Source organism: Grammomys surdaster, unplaced genomic scaffold (genome assembly GCF_004785775.1).
Source record: "Grammomys surdaster isolate TR1022 unplaced genomic scaffold, NIH_TR_1.0 125049, whole genome shotgun sequence".
Lineage (NCBI taxonomy): Eukaryota > Metazoa > Chordata > Mammalia > Rodentia > Muridae > Grammomys > Grammomys surdaster.
The window spans coordinates 535640-555087 of record NW_021619961.1 but is presented as its reverse complement, the minus strand read 5'-3'; the positions used below and the strand labels follow the sequence as shown (position 1 = coordinate 555087).

The 19448-nt window shown below is 42.3% G+C and overlaps 1 protein-coding gene across 1 annotated transcript in view; it reads left to right on the top strand.

Annotated features, from left to right (window-relative positions):
* Secisbp2l (SECIS binding protein 2 like) overlaps positions 1-19448 on the top strand; it is a 47047-nt gene that overhangs the window by 12759 nt on the left and 14840 nt on the right. The window contains exons 5-14 of the mRNA XM_028785004.1: positions 3001-3227; positions 3490-3514; positions 3844-3959; positions 6285-6419; positions 8258-8338; positions 8934-9101; positions 9234-9375; positions 13929-14095; positions 15078-15210; positions 16599-16761. Coding sequence (XP_028640837.1) covers positions 3001-3227; positions 3490-3514; positions 3844-3959; positions 6285-6419; positions 8258-8338; positions 8934-9101; positions 9234-9375; positions 13929-14095; positions 15078-15210; positions 16599-16761 — 1357 coding nt within the window. The remainder of the gene's footprint in view (positions 1-3000; positions 3228-3489; positions 3515-3843; positions 3960-6284; positions 6420-8257; positions 8339-8933; positions 9102-9233; positions 9376-13928; positions 14096-15077; positions 15211-16598; positions 16762-19448) is intronic.

Sequence of the window (19448 nt, the reverse complement as noted above, 5' to 3'; positions counted from 1 at the left end):
TTATGCAGTCTTTTTTTTTTTTTTTTTTTTTTTTAAAGATTTATTTATTTATTATATATGAATACACTGTAGCTGTCTTCAGACACACCAGAAGAGGGCATCAGATCTCATTACAGATGGTTGTGAGCCACCATGTGGTTGCTGGGATTTGAACTCGGGACCTCTGGAAGGGCAGTCAGTGCTCTTAACCACTGAGCCATCTCTCCAGCCCCATCATTATGCAGTCTTTTCTGTTGGATATTTAGTCATATAAGCAGAAAGAGAATCTTGGAATTAGTTAAAAGCCATCTTGCTGTGTGGTTTGTAGGGCATAAAGCAGTGTGTTTAATGGGCTGCCATGCCTGCAGTAGTTACGGGCAAAGTCATGGGTCCTAGAGCTATCCCTCCTCATAGTGACTCATTTCTACATACCTTTGTAAATCTTGGCAAGGTTCTTAAAAGCACTGCCTGAGCTAGGCGTGGTGACACATGCGTTTTTGTTTATTGAGACAGGAGTTTTCTATGTTGTCCTGGAAATTACTCTGTAGACCAGGCTAGCCCTGAATTCAGAGATTTGTCTGCCTCAGCCTCCAAGAGCCAGTGTTAAATGCAAGGGCCATCATGTCTGGCTTTGTTTTTTTGGGGTGGGGATGGAGTGGAGTGGGGCATATGTTTTTAATCCCAACCCTAAGGAGACAGAGGCATGTGGATCTCGAGTTTGAGCCTAGCCTGGTCTACAAAGCCAGCAGTTCCAGGATAGCCAGGTCTACATATAGAGATGAGAGACAGAGAGAGAGAGAGACATGATAGAGAGACAGAGAGAGAGAGACATGAGAGAGAGAGACAGAGACGGGGTTGGGGGGAGAGAGAGGACTCTTTGTTGAGTCTCCTGAAAGCTCAGAACTGGAGGCGTGATTGAGTAGACTGTATATGCCAGGAGCCTTTTAGTCCTTGTTTTTAACTTCTAAGGACTGCCTGGCATCAGTAAAAGATAAAAATTACTTTGTTTTGTAGATGTTGGTTTTACTTTTGAATAAGTATAAAATGATTATTAACATTCTATGTATATTAGTTAATGCTGGAAATTAATATGGCAGTTTTTCCTCAACCAGCTTGTTCCCCAAATAACCACACAGTTGCCTTATCTGGGCAAACTCTCAACCAGTTGATCTAAGTTAACCGAGTGACCACCTAGTCCCATCTGCCACATGCTTAGCTATACCTTCTATGCCCATCATCATGTCCATTGCCTCTCATGTATCCTGCCAAAAAGAACTTCCTTTTTCTTCTTCCCAGCATTCCTTTGTGTCTTCCAGGAAGTTCTGCCTTCTATTTCCTGCTCAGCTAATTGGCCATCAGATTTTTACTAAAGCCAATCAGAGAATGCCTTAGGTAGGTGAGGAAGGACAGAATCACAAGTTCACACAGTGTACCCCAACAACCAAGCTTGTGTTATTGTGTAGTAAGAATGTAAGGTGGCCCTGAGTCAGAAGGGGACTCAGCAAGGGTAGGTTTTTGCTGCACTGCCTTCATTTGATATGCAGTCCGTACGGGTAGATGAGGAGGACCAGCCCCCACAAGTTGTCCTTGACCCTCCACTCACACTGTGGCACTCATGCCACAGTGCACACGTATAATAAAGTGATAAGATGTTTAAAAACCAGTTGTCTGGATCTGAGGTAGTCTGCAGCGTTAGCTGTGTTCCTGTACGTTACAGTTAGAGAGGCAGTGTCAGCTCTTGGTGTGTGTGCATCAGTGGGCATGCTTATTTATTACCGTTGGGATGTAGGTTGTTTTAACCACCTTGACGACTATTGATTTATCATTACCAAGTCTGAGTCTGTGTGTCCTGTAAGACCCATTCACATTTGCCCTACAGCAACTTCCAAGTGTGCACAGTAATAGTCAGGAGGCCCAGACTGCTAACTTTCACTGAATTCCTTCTTTAACAGTTTATGCACACATTTTGATTATTATGCCCCCCACCTCCCGCCTCCAATAAACAGTGGGTTATGTATTTGTTTTGAGATAATTACTCCCACTCTCCTGGGGAGCTCAGGACCTGAGCTGTTTACTTTTTTCTCTTCTACCTGGCATAGAATTTGATGGCTGATTCTTTGTTCTCTTGAAATAAACCAAGAAAAACTGTAAAAAAAAAAAAAAAAAAAAAAGGATTTGATTTGAGATAATTACTCAGTGTAGCACTAACTGGCCTGTAACTCAGCTCTGTAGACCAGGCTGGCCTTGACTCACAGAGATCCTCCTGCCTCTGCCTCCTGAATACTGGGATTAAAGTTGTATGCCATCATGCCCAGCCAACAATGTTTTTTTAATAGCAAAACAACCAAAGCACACTGAGTGGTAGAGAGGATAAATGCATTGGCATAGCCATGCAAAAGCAGTCTGTCCTACAATGGCGGTAATTAGTTAGCTCCCTGCAGCCGAATGTTAAAACTAATGTGGCGGGAGCTAGGAATAAGAAAATATAGCTATATTTTAGTAATACAGTCAAAAGCTGTAAAAGTACATGATTTCTGTTTTAGAAATATGAAAATCCATGGAAAATCCAAAAGGAAAAGTGAGTAAAAACTGAACACAGAGTAGTGGTGAGGAGAGGGAGGGAGACCGCTGGGCATATGTGGTGGCCACACAAGGTTAGCCATGGTCTCTCTCTCTCTCTTTGGGGGGCGCGTTTCAAGGCAGGGTTTCTCTGTGTAGCCCTGGCTGTCCTGGAACTCACTCTGTAGACCAGGCTGGCCTCGAACTCAGAAATCCGCCTGCCTCTGCCTTCCAAGTGCTGGGATTAAAGGCATGCGCCACCACTGCCCAGCTCAATTTAGTATTATGATAGAAGTATTTTATTTTTATAATGACACTGTGTTACAAGTTGTTAGGAACATTTTTAAATGTTTTTTTTCAAAGAGTCACATATTTCTCTGTTTACAAACTCTATCCTTTTAATTAATAATTTAACAGTGTATAAATTTGGTCATCATGGAGAATTGTCCACTTGCCTTGTAGATTTCCCATCAGACATTGCCAATAAGTCTCTCTCAGAGAGCACAGCCACAATGCTCTGGAAAGCCAAAGGCAGGAGGAGAAGAGCATCCCACCCTGCTGTAGAGTCCTCCAGTGAGCAGGGGGCCAGTGAAGCTGACATCGACAGCGACAGTGGTTACTGCAGTCCCAAGCACAACAACCAGCCTGTACCAGGGGCTCTGCGTGACCCTGCCTCTGGGACCATGAATGTGTGTAATACCTCTTGTGTTTGTTTGCTTTTTGTTAGTCCTGCTGTTAGTACTGTGTCCTTTGCTGAAGCTGAAACATTCTTTTTTTTTTTTTTTTTGAGCAATTCTTAGTAATCATAGTACTTTACTATTCTTAAAAATATAAAGCACTTGTTCTAAGTAATAATATATTTAATACTAGGTTAAATTATGAAACATTTGCAAAGTATGTCATATTGACATAATTAGAAAGTAATCATTCTCTCTGTTTTGTGTTTTTTAGCATTTGGATTCATCGGGCTGTACAGGTACTTACTTTTTACAGTTTTTTTTTCTTCTATGTTTTTTATTCTTTGTTCATTCAAGTTTTCCTTTAAGTGTGCAGCTTACCAATGTTATAATAAAAACTGTAAGTCTCCAGTGATTCAAGTTAATTGAAAAGTATATATAGTATTTCCAAACACGTTGGGAAAATGTGATGTAGACTGTTGTGCAGGATGACACTTGTGTTACTAAGAGTGCACATGCCGTTTTAAACTTACAGAAAAATTCCATGTCTGTAGTGACTCAGCTGTTTAGATTTTGACTTTCTTTATCAGCAAATCTTATCTTTACTATCTTTACATATTTGATACAGGTGGTGTAAACTGGCCCAAAGTAACTTGCCAGGCAACTCAGAAAAGACCTTGGATGGAAAAAAACCAGGCATTTTCTAGAGGTGGAAGGCAAACTGAACAACGAAATAATTCACAGGTACTTTGAATGATATTGGAAATTTGAGGTGTAAGATGGATAAATTAAAGTTATCATAATAATGATGTAGCATTTAGGAATCATAGTATCCTTAAGTTTTAAAGATGCAAAGAGTTATCTAAATGTGAACTACTGTGGCCTATTGATAAGCACGAGGACCTGAGTTTGAATCCCCAGCACCTCCTTAAAATACTCTCAGGTAGCAGTGCACCTCTGTAGTCGCAGAGCTGGGGAGGCAGCCGCCTTAGCTGAATTGGTGAGCTTCAGCCTCAGTGAGAGAGGTATCTCAAAGAAATAGGGTGGAGAGGTACAGAGGAAGGAACACACATATGATTGTATAGTTGGCATGCCCCAGGCCCTGAGAGAGCCTGTCTTAAAGAAACAAATGTGGTGGTTTTCTGAGGAAGGACACCTGAGGTTTCCATCTGAGAACATGAAGGCATGCACATGTGCACTCATGAACACATGCAGGTATGTCACACACACACACACACACACACACACACACACACACACACACAGGAAGCTCCCATACCTATAACTTTTTAAATGCCTTAGCTAGTACGACACAAATAATGACTGGTAATGTGCTGCGTGAAGGTGGTAAGAACATGGATTAAGTGGTACCATGTTTCTACTCTGTGTCTAGGTAAGTATGCCATAACGTTCAGAAAAGGAAACCCTATCTACCTTTCACTTGCTGTGTCTGTTTCCTTCCATATCAAAACCTAGACTTGCTAAGAATGGCTGTTTAAGCTAGGCAGTGGTGGTATATGCCTTTAATTCTAGCACTCGGGAGGCAGAGGCAGCAGAGCTCTGTCACTTCAAGGGGACCCTGGTTTATAAAGCAAGGTCCAGGAGATCCAGGGCCACACAGAAACCCTGTTTCAAAAAACAAAACAAAAAAGAGTGAGTGGCTGAGCTTAAGGACTGTAGTCTGGTCTTTCGGTTCTAAAGGTGCAGTGGCTGTGAAGTTGGGACAACTTGTAGGATAAGGGTCAGACTCTGGTCACCAGGCTTGCTAGTGAACACCTTTGCCTGTTGAACCATCTCTTCAGCCATGGATATTTTGATGTGGCTTATTAACACTCTTGTACACTCGTGCCATTGTCACATTGATGGTTACCTGGTGCCACAGTGTGGCCAGACCGTGCAGTTGCCTGTCAGTCATGCAGAGTGGGCTGTGCACAGCTTTGCATCTACAGTGAGTGCATTTTCTTCCTTTGTTTTGAGGAGGATCTTGCTCTAGAGCTGAGGTGAGTCTGGGACTTGTTCTGCAGCCCAAGTTGCTCTGAACCAATGACCTTCCTGCCTTAGCCTCTCAAGTGCTGCCACCTGCCATGTGCCGCTCTGCCTGGCAGGTCTGTTTACTGTATGTTTTCCTCCTTCATTCCTAAAGCATTAGAGTCAGATTTTGAGAGTGTGTCGTCTGTCTACTACTGATGTTTCCTTGTCCTAAGATTTTTCTTCAGTATATATTTTAATTTTTCCCAAATAACAACTCCTTTTTAAGTCAAAACATAATGCTGCCCCTTTTGCAATTTCTAATTGTTTTCTAGACTTTAAAGGCTTTTAGAAGGCAAACTCTACAGAAAATATTGACCTCTATTTATACCAGTTCTTTGTGTGTGTGTGTTTGTGTGTGAGTGTGTGTATGTGTGAATATGTGTGTAATTCAGCAAATAACTTTAGAAGCCCTCCTTCCACCTCATGTGCATCCCAGAGATCAAACACAGGTCAGCCAGGCTTTACAGCCATTCTTCCTGTCATAGCCCTGGCTGGCCCTGACTGCACCGCCCTGCCTCTCTTGCTCTAGTTGGGGTTATAGGCTCTGCCACCTTGCTTCTTAGCCCATTTTCTTGAAGGCAAGGTTCTTACTAAACATTTTCTCTGGATGCTTTTTAGTCCAGGCTGGCCAAGGATAACCTTGAGTTTTTGGTCCTACTACCTCTACTTGTTTGTGTAATCTTTTTACTGTTAGCTCTTCCCATTCAGTTGGTTCTCTGGAGATGTTTTCAGGTGACTAGATTTACTAGCCATGCATGCCTCATGGCCAGCTAATGAATACTCTGCTGTCTGGTGGGTATAACCCCTTAGCAGGACTGTTCACCCCTTGGAGGACCTCAGGCTTATCAGGCTTTGGCTCTCGTGAATAAAGCTGGTAAAAATGCTCAGCTTCTGGGGGAGAAAAGACATACATCTGTCTTATCAGACGGTTTTAACTGTTGAAGAGAAGTTATCCACTTTGTAAAAGTCCCATGTGCTTTTCTGTATGTTTGCTGTTTCAATGTAACAGGTACTGGGAAATAATACTTTTTTTCTCAGGTTGGATTCAGATGCCGAGGACACAGTACTTCCTCAGAAAGAAGACAGAATTTGCAAAAGAGACAGGACAATAAACACTTAAACTCTACTCAGTCTCACAGAAGTGACCCAAATTCTGAGTCTTTATATTTTGAGGTAATTTTTCAAATTTTTTTTATAAACTATTCTAAAAACTTCATTAAGAAATTAATTTGGTATGTGATTGTGTTATAAATGCTGTCTTTTCATGTGTTAATAGGTTACCCTGTTAGATTATAAGTGGCGTGCTACACTAACTCATTGTTAGCTTTTTGTGATTCTTTGTGAATTTCGTATCATGTACTCTAACCCCACTCACCTCCCCATCCCTTCATGTTTATCCTCTGCCTTTGCAACCTCCCCCAAAGATTCACAGTATCGTGCAGTATACCCTTTTGTCATTTCAGTGAGTCACTGTCCAGTTAGAGGCCTCTGGCTTCTGCTACATTATTAATACTGGATCCTTACCCAGATTATTCTCAGATATCCTGTTGCCCTATGTCATGAAGGTCCTGCAGCTTTGGATCTGTCGGACCAACCCTCCAGCATATTATAGGGTAGCCTCTCAGACCCTGGATCTGGGGGCCTGGGAGGAAACTGAATTGGTCAGCCTGCCAGCTCTCAAGGCCATGTTTGTTTACTGTTGTTCCTGTTTGTTTGCATGTGGAAGCCAGAGGATAACCTTAGGTCTTGCCCCTCAGACACCATCCACCTCGATTTTTTTGACAAAAGGTCCCTCATTGGCCTGTGAGCCTCGTGGATCTGCCTGTCTTCACTTCATAGTACTGGGATCTCCATGCCTGCCACTGTCCAGCGGCTGTTACTTAGGTTCTAGGAATTGAATCAGCTCCTCATCCTTCCAAAGTTAGCACTTTCCCAAGCAAGCCATCTCCCAGCTCTCAGGACTTTATTTTTTAAAGATTTTATTTATGTATACGAGTACACTGTCACTGTCTTCAGACAAACCAGAAGAGGGCATCAGATCTTATTACAGATGGCTGTGAGCCACCATGTGGTTGCTGGGAATTGAACTCAGGACCTCTGTAAGAGCAGATGATGCTCTTAATCGCTGAGCCATCTCTCCAGCCCAGCTCTCAGGACTTTTAAACATAGTCTTTTCTCTGTTCTCAGATATGGGGCTTTGGGCAGAGCCCCATGATCTTAGATTGACCAGTCTTTGTTTTTACTACTTGTGGATTTTATGCAAGTTGAACATTTTTGTGATTGATAAAATGTTATTTCTGTTGTTTCTTTCAATGAAAGTTAAATTTAGTCTCAGAAGAAAAGTTTAAATATAAATATGACAATTTAATTATAGGCCATTTATATGATTTTTTTCCATTCAATCAGAAGAATACTGTCTAAGAAGTTAATTTGAATAAAAACATTTTAAACATTATTCTTATGATTGTATGTAATAAAGAATGGAATAAATTTTAAAATGACTACTAAACTGCTTAAAATCTTCTCCAAATTATCTGAATGTGATAAAATCCATTTGAATTTTTTGCAGTTACTTATCTTAGGATAGAATTCGTATAAAAATGAAAAAGTGGTTACAGAAATCTAAAGGATGGGTGGATGTGGACATGACTTCATGCTTAAATAAACAATAGGTTTAGCATGGGAAAAATAAAATGTCCTTTTTAAGGGTGATTTCAAATAGCTTAGCAGTAGGATACAAACATACATTATTTCTCTATCTTTCAGAACTGTCATGTAACAGTATAGAAGGTTTCTGTGCTGGAGAGGTTGCTCATTGATAGAGTGGTTACCTAGCATAAGTAAGGCCCTGGGTTTGATCCCCAGCAAACATATATGTGTACATGTATATGAGCACACACACACACACAAATGTTCTTACATGCACCCACCCACCCACATGGGTATGTATACACACCACCCCTTCGTAGAGTTAGCACTGAACATTTTCACTAACAGTGAAACGATTTCAGGATGAAGATGGATTTCAAGAACTAAGTGAGAATGGAAATTCTAAAGATGAGACTATTCAACAGAAACTTTCTTCAAAAGTAGTAAGTAGCTCCTTTCAAGATGGTAAGAAATTTGGGCTATGTGAAAAGAAGTCTTGGGGTTGGTATAAAGAATATAGGACAACATGGTGTGTTGGGACAGTATGTTCAGTGCTTACTTCCAGCACTTCCTCTTAAATTCTTACCACAGTTGTATGTGTATATGGGTGGGTGCACAGAGTGCTTGGGGAAGATGGAGGACAACTTGCAGGAGTTGGCTCTCTCCATCAAGAGAACCCATGTTTCAGTCTTGACAGCAGACTCTTGTACCTTTTGAGCCTTATTGTTTCTTTTTCTAAACAAAAGTAGTCTTGGGAAGTCTTCAGTTCTATTATTAGATGAGAAAACCTTAAGTACTGTTACACAATGTGCATTCTATATGGGAACTTCCCTAGACAAGGAGCACCTGTTATATTTAGACTTTGTCCCTTTGTTTCCTATTCTAGAATAGTCCTCCCGATTACCCTGTTCTTTATGACCCAAGTCCTCTGACTTTTGTCTACTTTTGTCCTGCAGAACCTGCCTCAGTCTGCATTGTCTTTTCTTACGGCTTGAATTCTGTGAAATGACTAACAGATGTGTTTCTCCCGTTTCATAGTTGGATGACTTACCTGAGAACTCACCCATCAATATAGTTCAGACTCCAATCCCCATTACCACCTCAGTTCCTAAACGAGCTAAGAGTCAGAAGAAAAAAGCATTAGCTGCAGCCCTTGCCACAGCACAGGAATACTCAGAAATAAGCATGGAGCAAAAAAAGTTGCAGGTATAAGTACTTTTCTCCACAGTTGTGGTTGTCTGCTGGGACATCCCTTGGTGGGATGGATTGGAGTACCAGTTACCATTTGTCAGACTTTCCCAGTCGTGTAAACTGAATCCTTTCTTATCCATCTTCTAGGAAGCTCTATCAAAAGCAGCTGGAAAAAAGAATAAAACCCCTGTGCAGCTGGATTTAGGGGACATGCTAGCTGCTCTGGAGAAGCAGCAGCAGGCAATGAAAGCTCGCCAGATCACCAACACCAGACCTCTGGCACATCCAGGTGAGCAGTTTGCTGCAGCCTTTAGGATATAGCTACATTCTTTTTCCCTTCTCTGTACTTGGCCCCCCACCCAAAGAGAGAATGTGGCTGCCCATGCCATGCTGAGCATGTTGATGTCTGAGAACAGCTTCCAGGAGTCTGGCTCCTTCCACCATGGGTCTGAGGGTCAGCTGATCTCAGGTCATCAGATCTGCAGTACAGACACTTAGCTGGTAAGCCCTCTTTCCCTGGCCCCATCCTCACTGGATTTTTTTTGTTTGTTTTTATTTGTTTTTCTTCAAGAGTTAATGTAAAAAAAAAAATCACAGGATATGAATGACAAGTGTTGATAGCTCTCTATGTGTTAATGAAACACTGATCCGGCTTCCCCCTGTTTAAACCAGATTTAAAGCTCAGTGTTTGATCCCCTACCTTTTCTTTAGAGGACTAGACATAGCACAAAGAGGAGGGAAGGGTACCAGTTAAAAGGACTAATGCTGAGAAGCAGAATTTTCTTTGTGTTCTGTTCCCAGATTGTCCCACTCCCAGGACTGTTGGATAGGTAAACGATAGGAAAGTGTGACGGTATCTGTTGCAAGATGCAGAGATCTGTGGCTGTCTCACTTAGTGGAAACCCTTGCTGTAAGGCCTTGGTAGAGGTGGTAGTGGATGCAGAGTAGCAAGTGCCTATGGAAGCATAACCCTGCAGCTCAAGCTGGGGCTACAGTCAGGCTGCTGAGATCGGAAACCTGTTCTTGTTTCTTTAGGAACATACTTATCTTCCTGTCCTTTAGTTCTTTCTGTTTAGCTGGAGTAGTGGTGGTGGCTGCGTCAAGGTTGTCGGGGGCGTGAGATGACAGATGTAAAGTGCTTAGAAACTGGGTTATAACCACACAGCAAACTAGTGAGTGTTGTCACAAAGAAGAGCTTGTTGACCTGTGACCATTACAACTTAGCTGGGGTTTTTGTTCTTGTTATTGCTGTTTTTGTTTTGTGAGACAGGGCTGAAGGAATCTCTCTGCCTTAGTTTCCCAAATGCAGAAACTACTGGTGAGCCACCATGCTCTGATATCTGTCATTTTAACAATTTATTTTTCTTTAGTTGCAGGGAACTAAACCCAGGGCCTTGTGCTTGGCTAGGCAGACATTTTAGCTTTGAACTAAATCTCCAGCCTTTTTCTAATGCTGGGGCTTGAACCTAAGGTGTTATGCAAAGGAGGTCAACTCTCTGCCACTCAGCTACATCCCCAGTTCTACAGCCTGTGATTGATGCAATAGAAATAATGCTAAACAAATCTGAGTATCAGTATATAAAATGTGCTGTCTGGAGCTTTGGGATTATGGAGATGATGAAGACAGTCCTACTCACAAAACACATAGCTCACTCAGCTTTGAGCTGACTCATCAGTAGGATCTTACTCTTGCAGAAGACCTAGGCTTAGTTTCCAACACTCAAGTAGTAGCTCACATCCATTCATAACTTCTGTTCCAGGGGATCTGATGCCCTTCGACAAATATCCACATTGTGCACATTTATCCATCCATCCATCCATCCATCCATCCATCCATCCATCCATCCATGTAAAACATTCATACACATAACATAAAATAAATCTCTTTTTCAATAATTTATTTTTTGAATTCACTTTATATCTAGATTACAGCCCTCTCCCTTCTCTCCTTCCAGTCCTACCCTTACAAAACCCTCTCACATTGCCCCCTCCCTTTCTTAGAGAAGGGGAAGTTCCCCTTGGGTACCATCCCACCCTGGTACATCTAGTCCCAGCAGGACTAGGCATATCTTTTCCCACTGAGGCCCAACCAGGCAGTGGCAGAGAACAGAAACCAACACAGTCCCCCACTCCACTTATTAGGAGACCTGCATGTGAAGACCAAGCTGCACATTTGCTACAAATGTGTAGGGGGCCTAGGTTCAGCTGCTGCATGCTCTTTTGTTGGTGTTCAGTCTCTGTGGGCTCCCATAGCACCAGGTTAGTTGACTCTGTGGGTCTTTTGTGATGTCCTTGACTCCTCCAGCTTGTTTAATTCTATCCCCCACTCTTCTACAAGGCTCCCCAAGCTCCACCTGATGTTTGGCTATGGGTCTCTGCATCTACCTCTATCCAATGCTGGGTGAAGCTTCTCTCAGGAGACAGTTATGCTAGGTTCCTGTCTGCAAGCATAGCAGAATATCATTAGTAGTGTCAGGGGTTAGCTCTCTCACATACATGGGTCTCAAGTTGGGCCAGTCATTGGTAGTCTTGTAGAATAGACACACATAAATACCTGATCAGTAGTGGTATCTTAGGAGAGATACATCAAGTTCTGTGAGCCTGTAGAAGGGAGTGGTTTATGGCAGTAGTTGAAGAGAAATAAAGGTTATAAGTGACTTCATGGAAAGCAGTGTTTGACTGGACTTGAAGAATGAGTTGGATTCCTGACAGATAGAAATGAGACTCCCTTCTATTCCTAGTCTTTATTTGAAAGTATTGAATACAAAGAACGCTGTTAGGGACCTTAAGAAAAGAATGGGGTGAACGTTTGTAAGGGCTTGATGGAGTGTAGAATAGTAGGCTGGAGAAGTAGGTCGAAGACAAGTGCAGGGTGTTGGAGGGATGGCTCCATCACTGAAGCGCTTTCCACATGAGCATGAGGACCTGAGTGTGGCTCTCTAGTACTATGGAAAAGCCAGGCATGAATGGCAGTGCACACCTAATCCCAGTGCTAGAGACACAGAGACCAGCATATCCTTCAGCTCATGATCCTGCTAGTGTAGGAAAATTGCTGAGAGAACATGTCTTAAGCTAGAATTGACAGTGATTGGGAAGACGCACAACACTGTAGCCGCCCGTTCTGCTGCTCCGGTCCGCGGGTCAGGGCCTAGCAAGAGAGAGAGTGGGGACGGAGACGCGAAGAATGGAGACAAGACAGGGAGTCGGATCAAGTCTCGTCAAGTCTTGTTTATTGGAAGGAAATCCTGGGTATTTATACCCTTTACCACGTGCCCTCGTGGACAAGCACAGCTGAAGGCACTACGTCATGTGCCTAGCAGCGTGGATATCACGTGCACCTAGCTAGCAGTGAGGAGACCACGTGCACCCAGCAGCGTGGATATCACGTGCGCCTTGGAGCTGGTGGCACTAAACAGCAAAACAAGATATGTGAGAAAAACAAGATGTTTATCAGAGTGTGCTCAGTTGTTTCAGGCTGTTGAAAACAAGTCTCTTGTCAAGGTATATGGCCTGAGATGGCTGCAAAGATGATAGCCGCTTTCGGCTAGGAGTCGGCTCCCAACACACCACCAACATGGCTTCATATGGATATGCACACATGTGCAGGCACACCCTCACACACGTACCATGCCTGTGCTCTCTGGCTTAGTGATGAGTGCTGTGAGGATACCACAGTGACATAAGGAGAGTTGACAGTGGCCTTGGACTTGAAATGCTAGCAGTGAAGGCCCTGGTGGTTCCATTTGTCATGTGTTTATACATGTGTAGTTGAGGCTCAAAGTCGGTTTAGTTAAAATGAGGGAGAAACTCTTGGAGTGGCCAGGTTCCAGGAACAAAAGGAAGAAGAGCCAGACCAATACATATGAATGAATGAATGAATGAATGAATGATGTTAGAAGAGGCCTGGGGAGAATTTTTGACGATTGGGAAATTGTATTTGGCAACTGCAAAGTTCTATTGGATCTTGACAGTATACTTACAAGAGAATGGGTAGGGCCAATGCCAGATGGTGGTGGTTTGGAAAGGAAAGGGGTCAGAATGGTGCTGACTAGTTTTACTGGGAAGAGGAGCAGTAAGAGCACCATAGGCTGAAGCAAGCCAGTTATGGGACTAGGCTTTGGGTTTGCCTCCCAAGCCAGCACTTATTTTAGATGGGAGGGGGCACTCAAAAGAGATTGGGGTGGGGGAATGCATGAGAAAAGGGACAGAACAAGGTCCTACAGGAATGAAAGTGGCATTAGGAACTGAGGTGGTAAGTGGGCCTTGGGGTAAGTGGGACAGGAGGAAGGATGTCTGTCCTCTATTTTTTTTTTCTTTTGTAATTTCGGCAGTGTCTTCTCAAGGAAATGACAAACATTCTGGTAGAGAGGAGGGATGGAGATTTGGATGCTTAGAAATGCGGAAGGATCAGGGCTGAAGAATGAGTGTCTGAGCAGGGTGTAGCAGTTGCTGGGTAGCAGGAGTGTCAGTGTTCCTTCTGACTTTGGAGGAGATCTGAGGAAAGGAGCCATAGGCTGCACAAGTGTGTGAGTAAGGTGAGGAGTTGGCTCTGTAGGAGTGAGGAGAACACAGGTAGGCCAGGCTGACTGGAATCCAGTTGTCGGGCTTATTTCAGACCTGTCAGTTGGCTGACTGCATTGACTTACCTTCCTCCTCCTTGGGAAGTGAAAGACCTGGAAGGAAGTTGTGTCTGAGGGATGCTGCCCAGCCTGTCATTACACTGTCTTTCCTGTCTATTTCCATGGGAAGAGAATCCTTGTGTTTTTGAGGATTTATTTAGGAGACAGTCACATGTGGGGATTTGGCTGCAGTAGTAACACTAATGCTCTTGTTTGTTTTTAGTTGTCACCACAGCCGCTTTTCACACTAAAGACTCTAACAGAAAGACCTTAACCAAAAGTCAGCCATGTTTGACATCCTTTAATTCTTTGGACATTACTTCCTCTAAAGCAAAAAAAGGAAAAGAGAAGGAAATTGCAAAGCTAAAACGACCTACGGCACTGAAGAAGGTAACCCTGAGTCTAGAGATGTTTCTTTTATAGGATAATTAAAGGTTTACTTTTTATTTTTTATTTTTGCAAAATTAGTTATGTTTTAGGAAATAGATGTGATATATTTATACACATGGCTATATGTGACTGGTTAATTCAAAACCAGCGTTGTATGCAGTCTTCTTGTACATAAGAAGGTCCTGCAAAGTGAATTTTTCTATAATGTTTGAAAATAAGCAGTTAAACATTTCATATTCAAAGCATTAGACCCTCCTTAGGAATAAGTTCAGATCTTTCTTTCCTTTGCATTTTATGTGTATATGTGTGTGCAAGCATGTGTGGGCATGCTTGTATGGGGGCCTGCGTGTAGAAGTCTAATTATATCCAGAGTTTTCTCAGTTGCTCTTGACTCTATTCTCCCAAGGCCTCACACATCTGAGCCAGGCACTCTGCCTGCTAGCCAGCTAGCCCTGGACCTTGGTAACTTCAGTGTATGTTCTGTGTGAAGTAGAGCACCTGTAGGCCTACCTTTTCACCTTCGTCTTTTTTTTAACCTATAAATTGATGATGGTATCTGCTTTGGTTTGATGTTAGAGGGTCAGAATGAGTTAATCCATTCCTGAATAATTGAAAACTGCAGAGTGTAAATCACACAAACCGAATGAGCAGTTTTGGAAATCCTACTTGGTCACCTTGGATTTAAAGATGTGCCGTATTTGCTTATTTGCTTTAGCATCCTGCTTCCCTTTATTTGAAGACGGAGATAGAGGGCATGATTTTGTCTGTGACTCTTGGGATTCTCCCTGTATTCTGTGTACATCATTCTCTTCAGCTTAGTTTCTAAAATAAGTCACCTTTTTACAGATCACTTTCTGTGCCAGGTAACGTAGCCAACTGAGATCCTCATGGCTGTGCCTGTGTTTTAGTGTAACATTGGAAGAGTTTATTGAACCTATTTGAAGAGTAACTGGTAATTAAAGAATGGTATAATGGATTTCAGGTTATTTTGAAAGAAAGAGAGGAGAAGAAGGGACGTCTGACCGTGGAACACAGTGTTTTGGGAGCTGAGGAGCCATCAGAGACTCATTTGGACCTAGCCAATGACTTACCTCAGGAGACTGTCTCCCAGGAAGGTGAGGATGCCTGGCTGTGTCTCAAGTAGAAGTTGTACACTGTATTTTGTGTATGTTGATTTATGTGGTTTCTTTTGAAGGCAGATGGCTGAAAGGGTGGGCAGGTGTTGCATAGCAGGTCTCTAACAATTTGGAAGCTCAGATCCATCAACTGTAGTAACATGTCAGACATTAGGATCTTCTCAGTGCCTAGGACTCCTGAGATGGCCAGAAGAGTTCTTGCTCATCAGCCTTTACATATAGAACGCTATATATTGGTTATTTTTTTCATAGGACTGTTTTTAAATTGCTTTTATTGATTTATTGTTGGGGGGAGGATTAATACATAAGGCACAAGGAATAGAGAACTGCAGAACAGAGCAAAGATTCTATTCATATCCAGCACATACGATTCCAGCAAATAGGTTCCATCTGGTACAACAAGTAGCCAAACAGCATTTTACAGCAAGGTAAATCTGATTTGCCCAGATCTCAACCAGTGCTTTTAGGAAAGTTGATTTATTCCTGCATATTATTTATCTAGGACATAGTTTCTTGGGGGTTCCCCTTTATTCTCAATATGATTCTCCTTAGATTTATATATTGTCCATTGATCCATTCATCCCTCTGATGTTGATTTAATAGTTACCAATGTGTTCAGTAAGTGATAGAAGTAAGAGGCTGGCAAACCAACTGATCGAAGGCTGATATGATGGGTACAGAGGATGAACGTGTAATTTTCTAATTATTAGACGGAATATACAAACTTACTGCATTTACCTGTTGAAGACAAGCAGTAACTTACGAAGAAGCAGTAGGGTTGAGAGTTTGCATCTAGAAGTATGGCTACCTGAGCACAGATGAAAAGGCCAGATAAATAGGTGGGGTCAAGGAGACTCAGGAAAGGCTCGGAGGGTGGGCAGTGCTCTGTACAGAGTTGGAAGGGGTGACAAGGTGTGGGGCCTGGGGAGTCGGGAGGGTAAGCAGGTGCAGGATAAGGAGAGTCGGGAGCATGGATGACATAGATGGCCATTGCCAGCACCAGATAGAGTTAGAGAGAAAGGTGGAAGAAGTAGGTAGCTAAGTAGAGATATGCAATAATACTATACAGACAGGTACAGATCACCGGACATACATGTCATAGATAATTTTTCTTCCCTATCTCCTCAATGGAAACTTCTAAACTGTGCGTAGATTTTTCTTGGGTATGCTGTAATAGTAGTAGGAATACTTCATTCTTTAGTTTAGAAGAAATAATAATTTATGATAGGAAAATGCCTAATTTACTAGCTTCCAGAGAATTAGGGTACAGCCTGAAAAATTCTGTCATCTAAATTGTGTACGTACATTTGGAGCTTCTTAGCGTTTGAAGTTTCCAGGTTCTTCCCTTTCACCTCGCATCTCCACAGATACCGGACTGAGCATGCCCAGTGATGCTTCACTTTCTCCAGCAAGTCAGAACTCTCCGTATTGTATGACACCTGTGTCACAAGGCTCACCTGCTAGCTCTGGCATAGGCAGTCCAATGGCATCGTCAACAATAACCAAAATCCACAGTAAAAGATTTCGAGAGTAAGTTTTTTTTCTCTTTATTGAGGTTAAACAGTTGAAGGATCTTGTTTGTTCTGAATCTGTATCCTGGTTACCTGTAAGTCCAACAAGGGGATGTGGAAGTTGTGCTGTGCTTCCTCCTCTATTTAAAGCAATCCCTGCTGTCAGTGCCCTCGGAATGGGATTTCACAGTAATATGTTTTCTTTATCGCATGTGGTGCTTATCTCTCAGTATTCTGGCCTTTTATATTATATATATATATATATTGTATGTATGTATGTTATATATATGTGCATATAGAATGTAATGTTCTATGGGCTTGTTGTGCATTTTTGAAGTGCTAGAGATTGACTTCATAGCTTCCAGCTTCCTGGTCAACTATTTGACCACTGAGCTACACTGGTGTTTTTGTTTTGGTTTTTTATTCGCGCTAGTATTTTATTTTATTTGCTTTTGTTTTTTTTAATTTTTTTACTGGATATTTTATTTACATTTCAAATGTAATCCCCTCCTCCCCCCACCCAGGAACCCCCTATCCCATCCCCCCATCTCCTGCTTCTATGAGGATATGACCCTCCTACCCTCCCACTCCCACCTCCACACCTACGATTTTCCCCACACTGGGGCGTCCAGCCTTCACTGGATCAAGGACGTCCTCACCCACCTATGCCTGACACTGTCATCCTCCCCTACATATACAACTAGAGCCATGGATCCCTCCCTAAGTGCTCCCAGGCTGGTGGTTTAGATCCTGGGAGCTCTGGTTGGTTGGTATTGTTGCTCTCCTCATGGGGCTGTAAACCCTTTCAGCTCCTTCAGTCTTCTCTCTCACTCCTCCATTGGGAACCCCATGATCAGCTCAATGATTAGTTGTGAGCATCTGCCTCTGTATATTTCAGGCTCTGGCAGACCTCTAAGGGGACAGCTATATCAGCCTCCTGTCAGGATACACTTCTTGGCATCCACATCTGTCTGCCTTTGGTGACTGCACAAGGGATGGATACCCAGGTGGAGGAGTCTCTGGACGGCCCCTCCTTCAGTTTCTGTCCCACACTTTGTCTCCATATTTGCTCCCATGAGTATTTTGTTACCCCTTCTAAGAAGGGCCAAAACACCCACACTTTGGTCTTCCTTGTTCATGAGCTTCATGTGGTCTGTGAGTTGAATCTTGGGTATCGTGAGCTTTTGGGCTAATATCCAATTATCAGTGAGTGTATACCATGTGTGTTCTTTTGTGATTGGGTTACCTAACTAAGGGTGATATTTTCTAGTTCCATCCATTTGCCTAAGAATTTCTCGAATTCATTGTTTTTAATAGCTGAGTAATACTCCATTGTGTAAATGTACCACATTTTCTGTATCCATTCCTCTGTTGAAGGACATCTGGGTTGTTTCCAGCTTCTGGCTATTATAAATAAGGCTGCTATGAACATAGTGGAGCATGTGTCCTTGTTATATGTTGGAACATCTGGGTGTATGCCCGGAAGTGGTATATCTTTCTCCACATTCTCATCAGCATCTGCTATCACCTGATTTTTTAATCTTGGCCAGTGATGAGGGGTGGAATCTCAGGGTGGTTTTGATTTGCATTTCCCTGATGACTAAGGATGCTGAACATTTCTTTAGGTGCTTCTCGGCCATTCGAGTTTCCTCAGTTGAGAATTCTTTGTTTAGCTCTATACTCCATTTTTTAATAGGATTATTTAATTGTCTGGGGTCTAATTTCTTGAATTCTTTGTATATATTGGATATTAGCCCTCTATCGGATGTGGGATTGTTAAAGATCTTTTCCCAATTTGTTGGTTGCCATTTTGTCCTATTGAGGTCCCATTTGTCAATTCTTGATCTTAGAGCATAAGCCATTGGTGTTCTGTTCAGGAACTTTTCCCCTGTGCCTGGGTATTCGAGGGTCTTCCCCACCTTCTCTTCTATTAGTTTCAGTGTATCTGGTTTTATGTGGAGGTCCTTTATCCACTTGGACTTGAGCTTTGTACAAGGAGATAAGAATGGATCAATTTGCATTCTTCTACATGTTGTCCTCCATTTGAACCAGCACCATTTGTTGGAAATGCTGTTCTTTTTCCACTGGACAGTCTTAGCTCCTTTGTCAAAGATTAAGTGTCCACAGGTGTGTGGGTTCGTTTCTGGGTCTTCAATTCTATTCCATTGATCTTCCTGCCTGTCTCTGTACCAATACCATGCAGTTGTTACCACTATTGCTCTATAGTACAGCTTGAGGTCAGGGATGGTGATTCCCCGAGAAGTTCTTTTATTGTTGAGAATAGTTCTTGCTATCCTGGTTTTTTTTGTTATTCCAAATGAATTTGCAAATTGCTCTTTCTATCTCTATGAAGAATTGAGTTGGAATTTTGATGGAGATTGCACTGAATCTGTAGATTGCTTTTGGCAAGATGGCCGTTTTTACTATATTAATCCTGCCAATCCTAGAGCATGGGAGATCTTTCCATCTTCTGAGATCTTCTTCAATTTCTTTCTTCAGAGACTTGAAGTTCTTGTCATACAGATCTTTCACTTGCTTGGTTAGATTCACACTAAGGTATTTTATATTATTTGTGACTATTGTGAAGGGTGTCATTTCCCTAATTTCTTTCTCAGCCTGTTTATCCTTTGAGTAGAGGAAGGCTACTGATTTGTTTGAGTTGATTTTATAACCAGCCACTTTGCTGAAGTTGTTTATCAGGTTTAG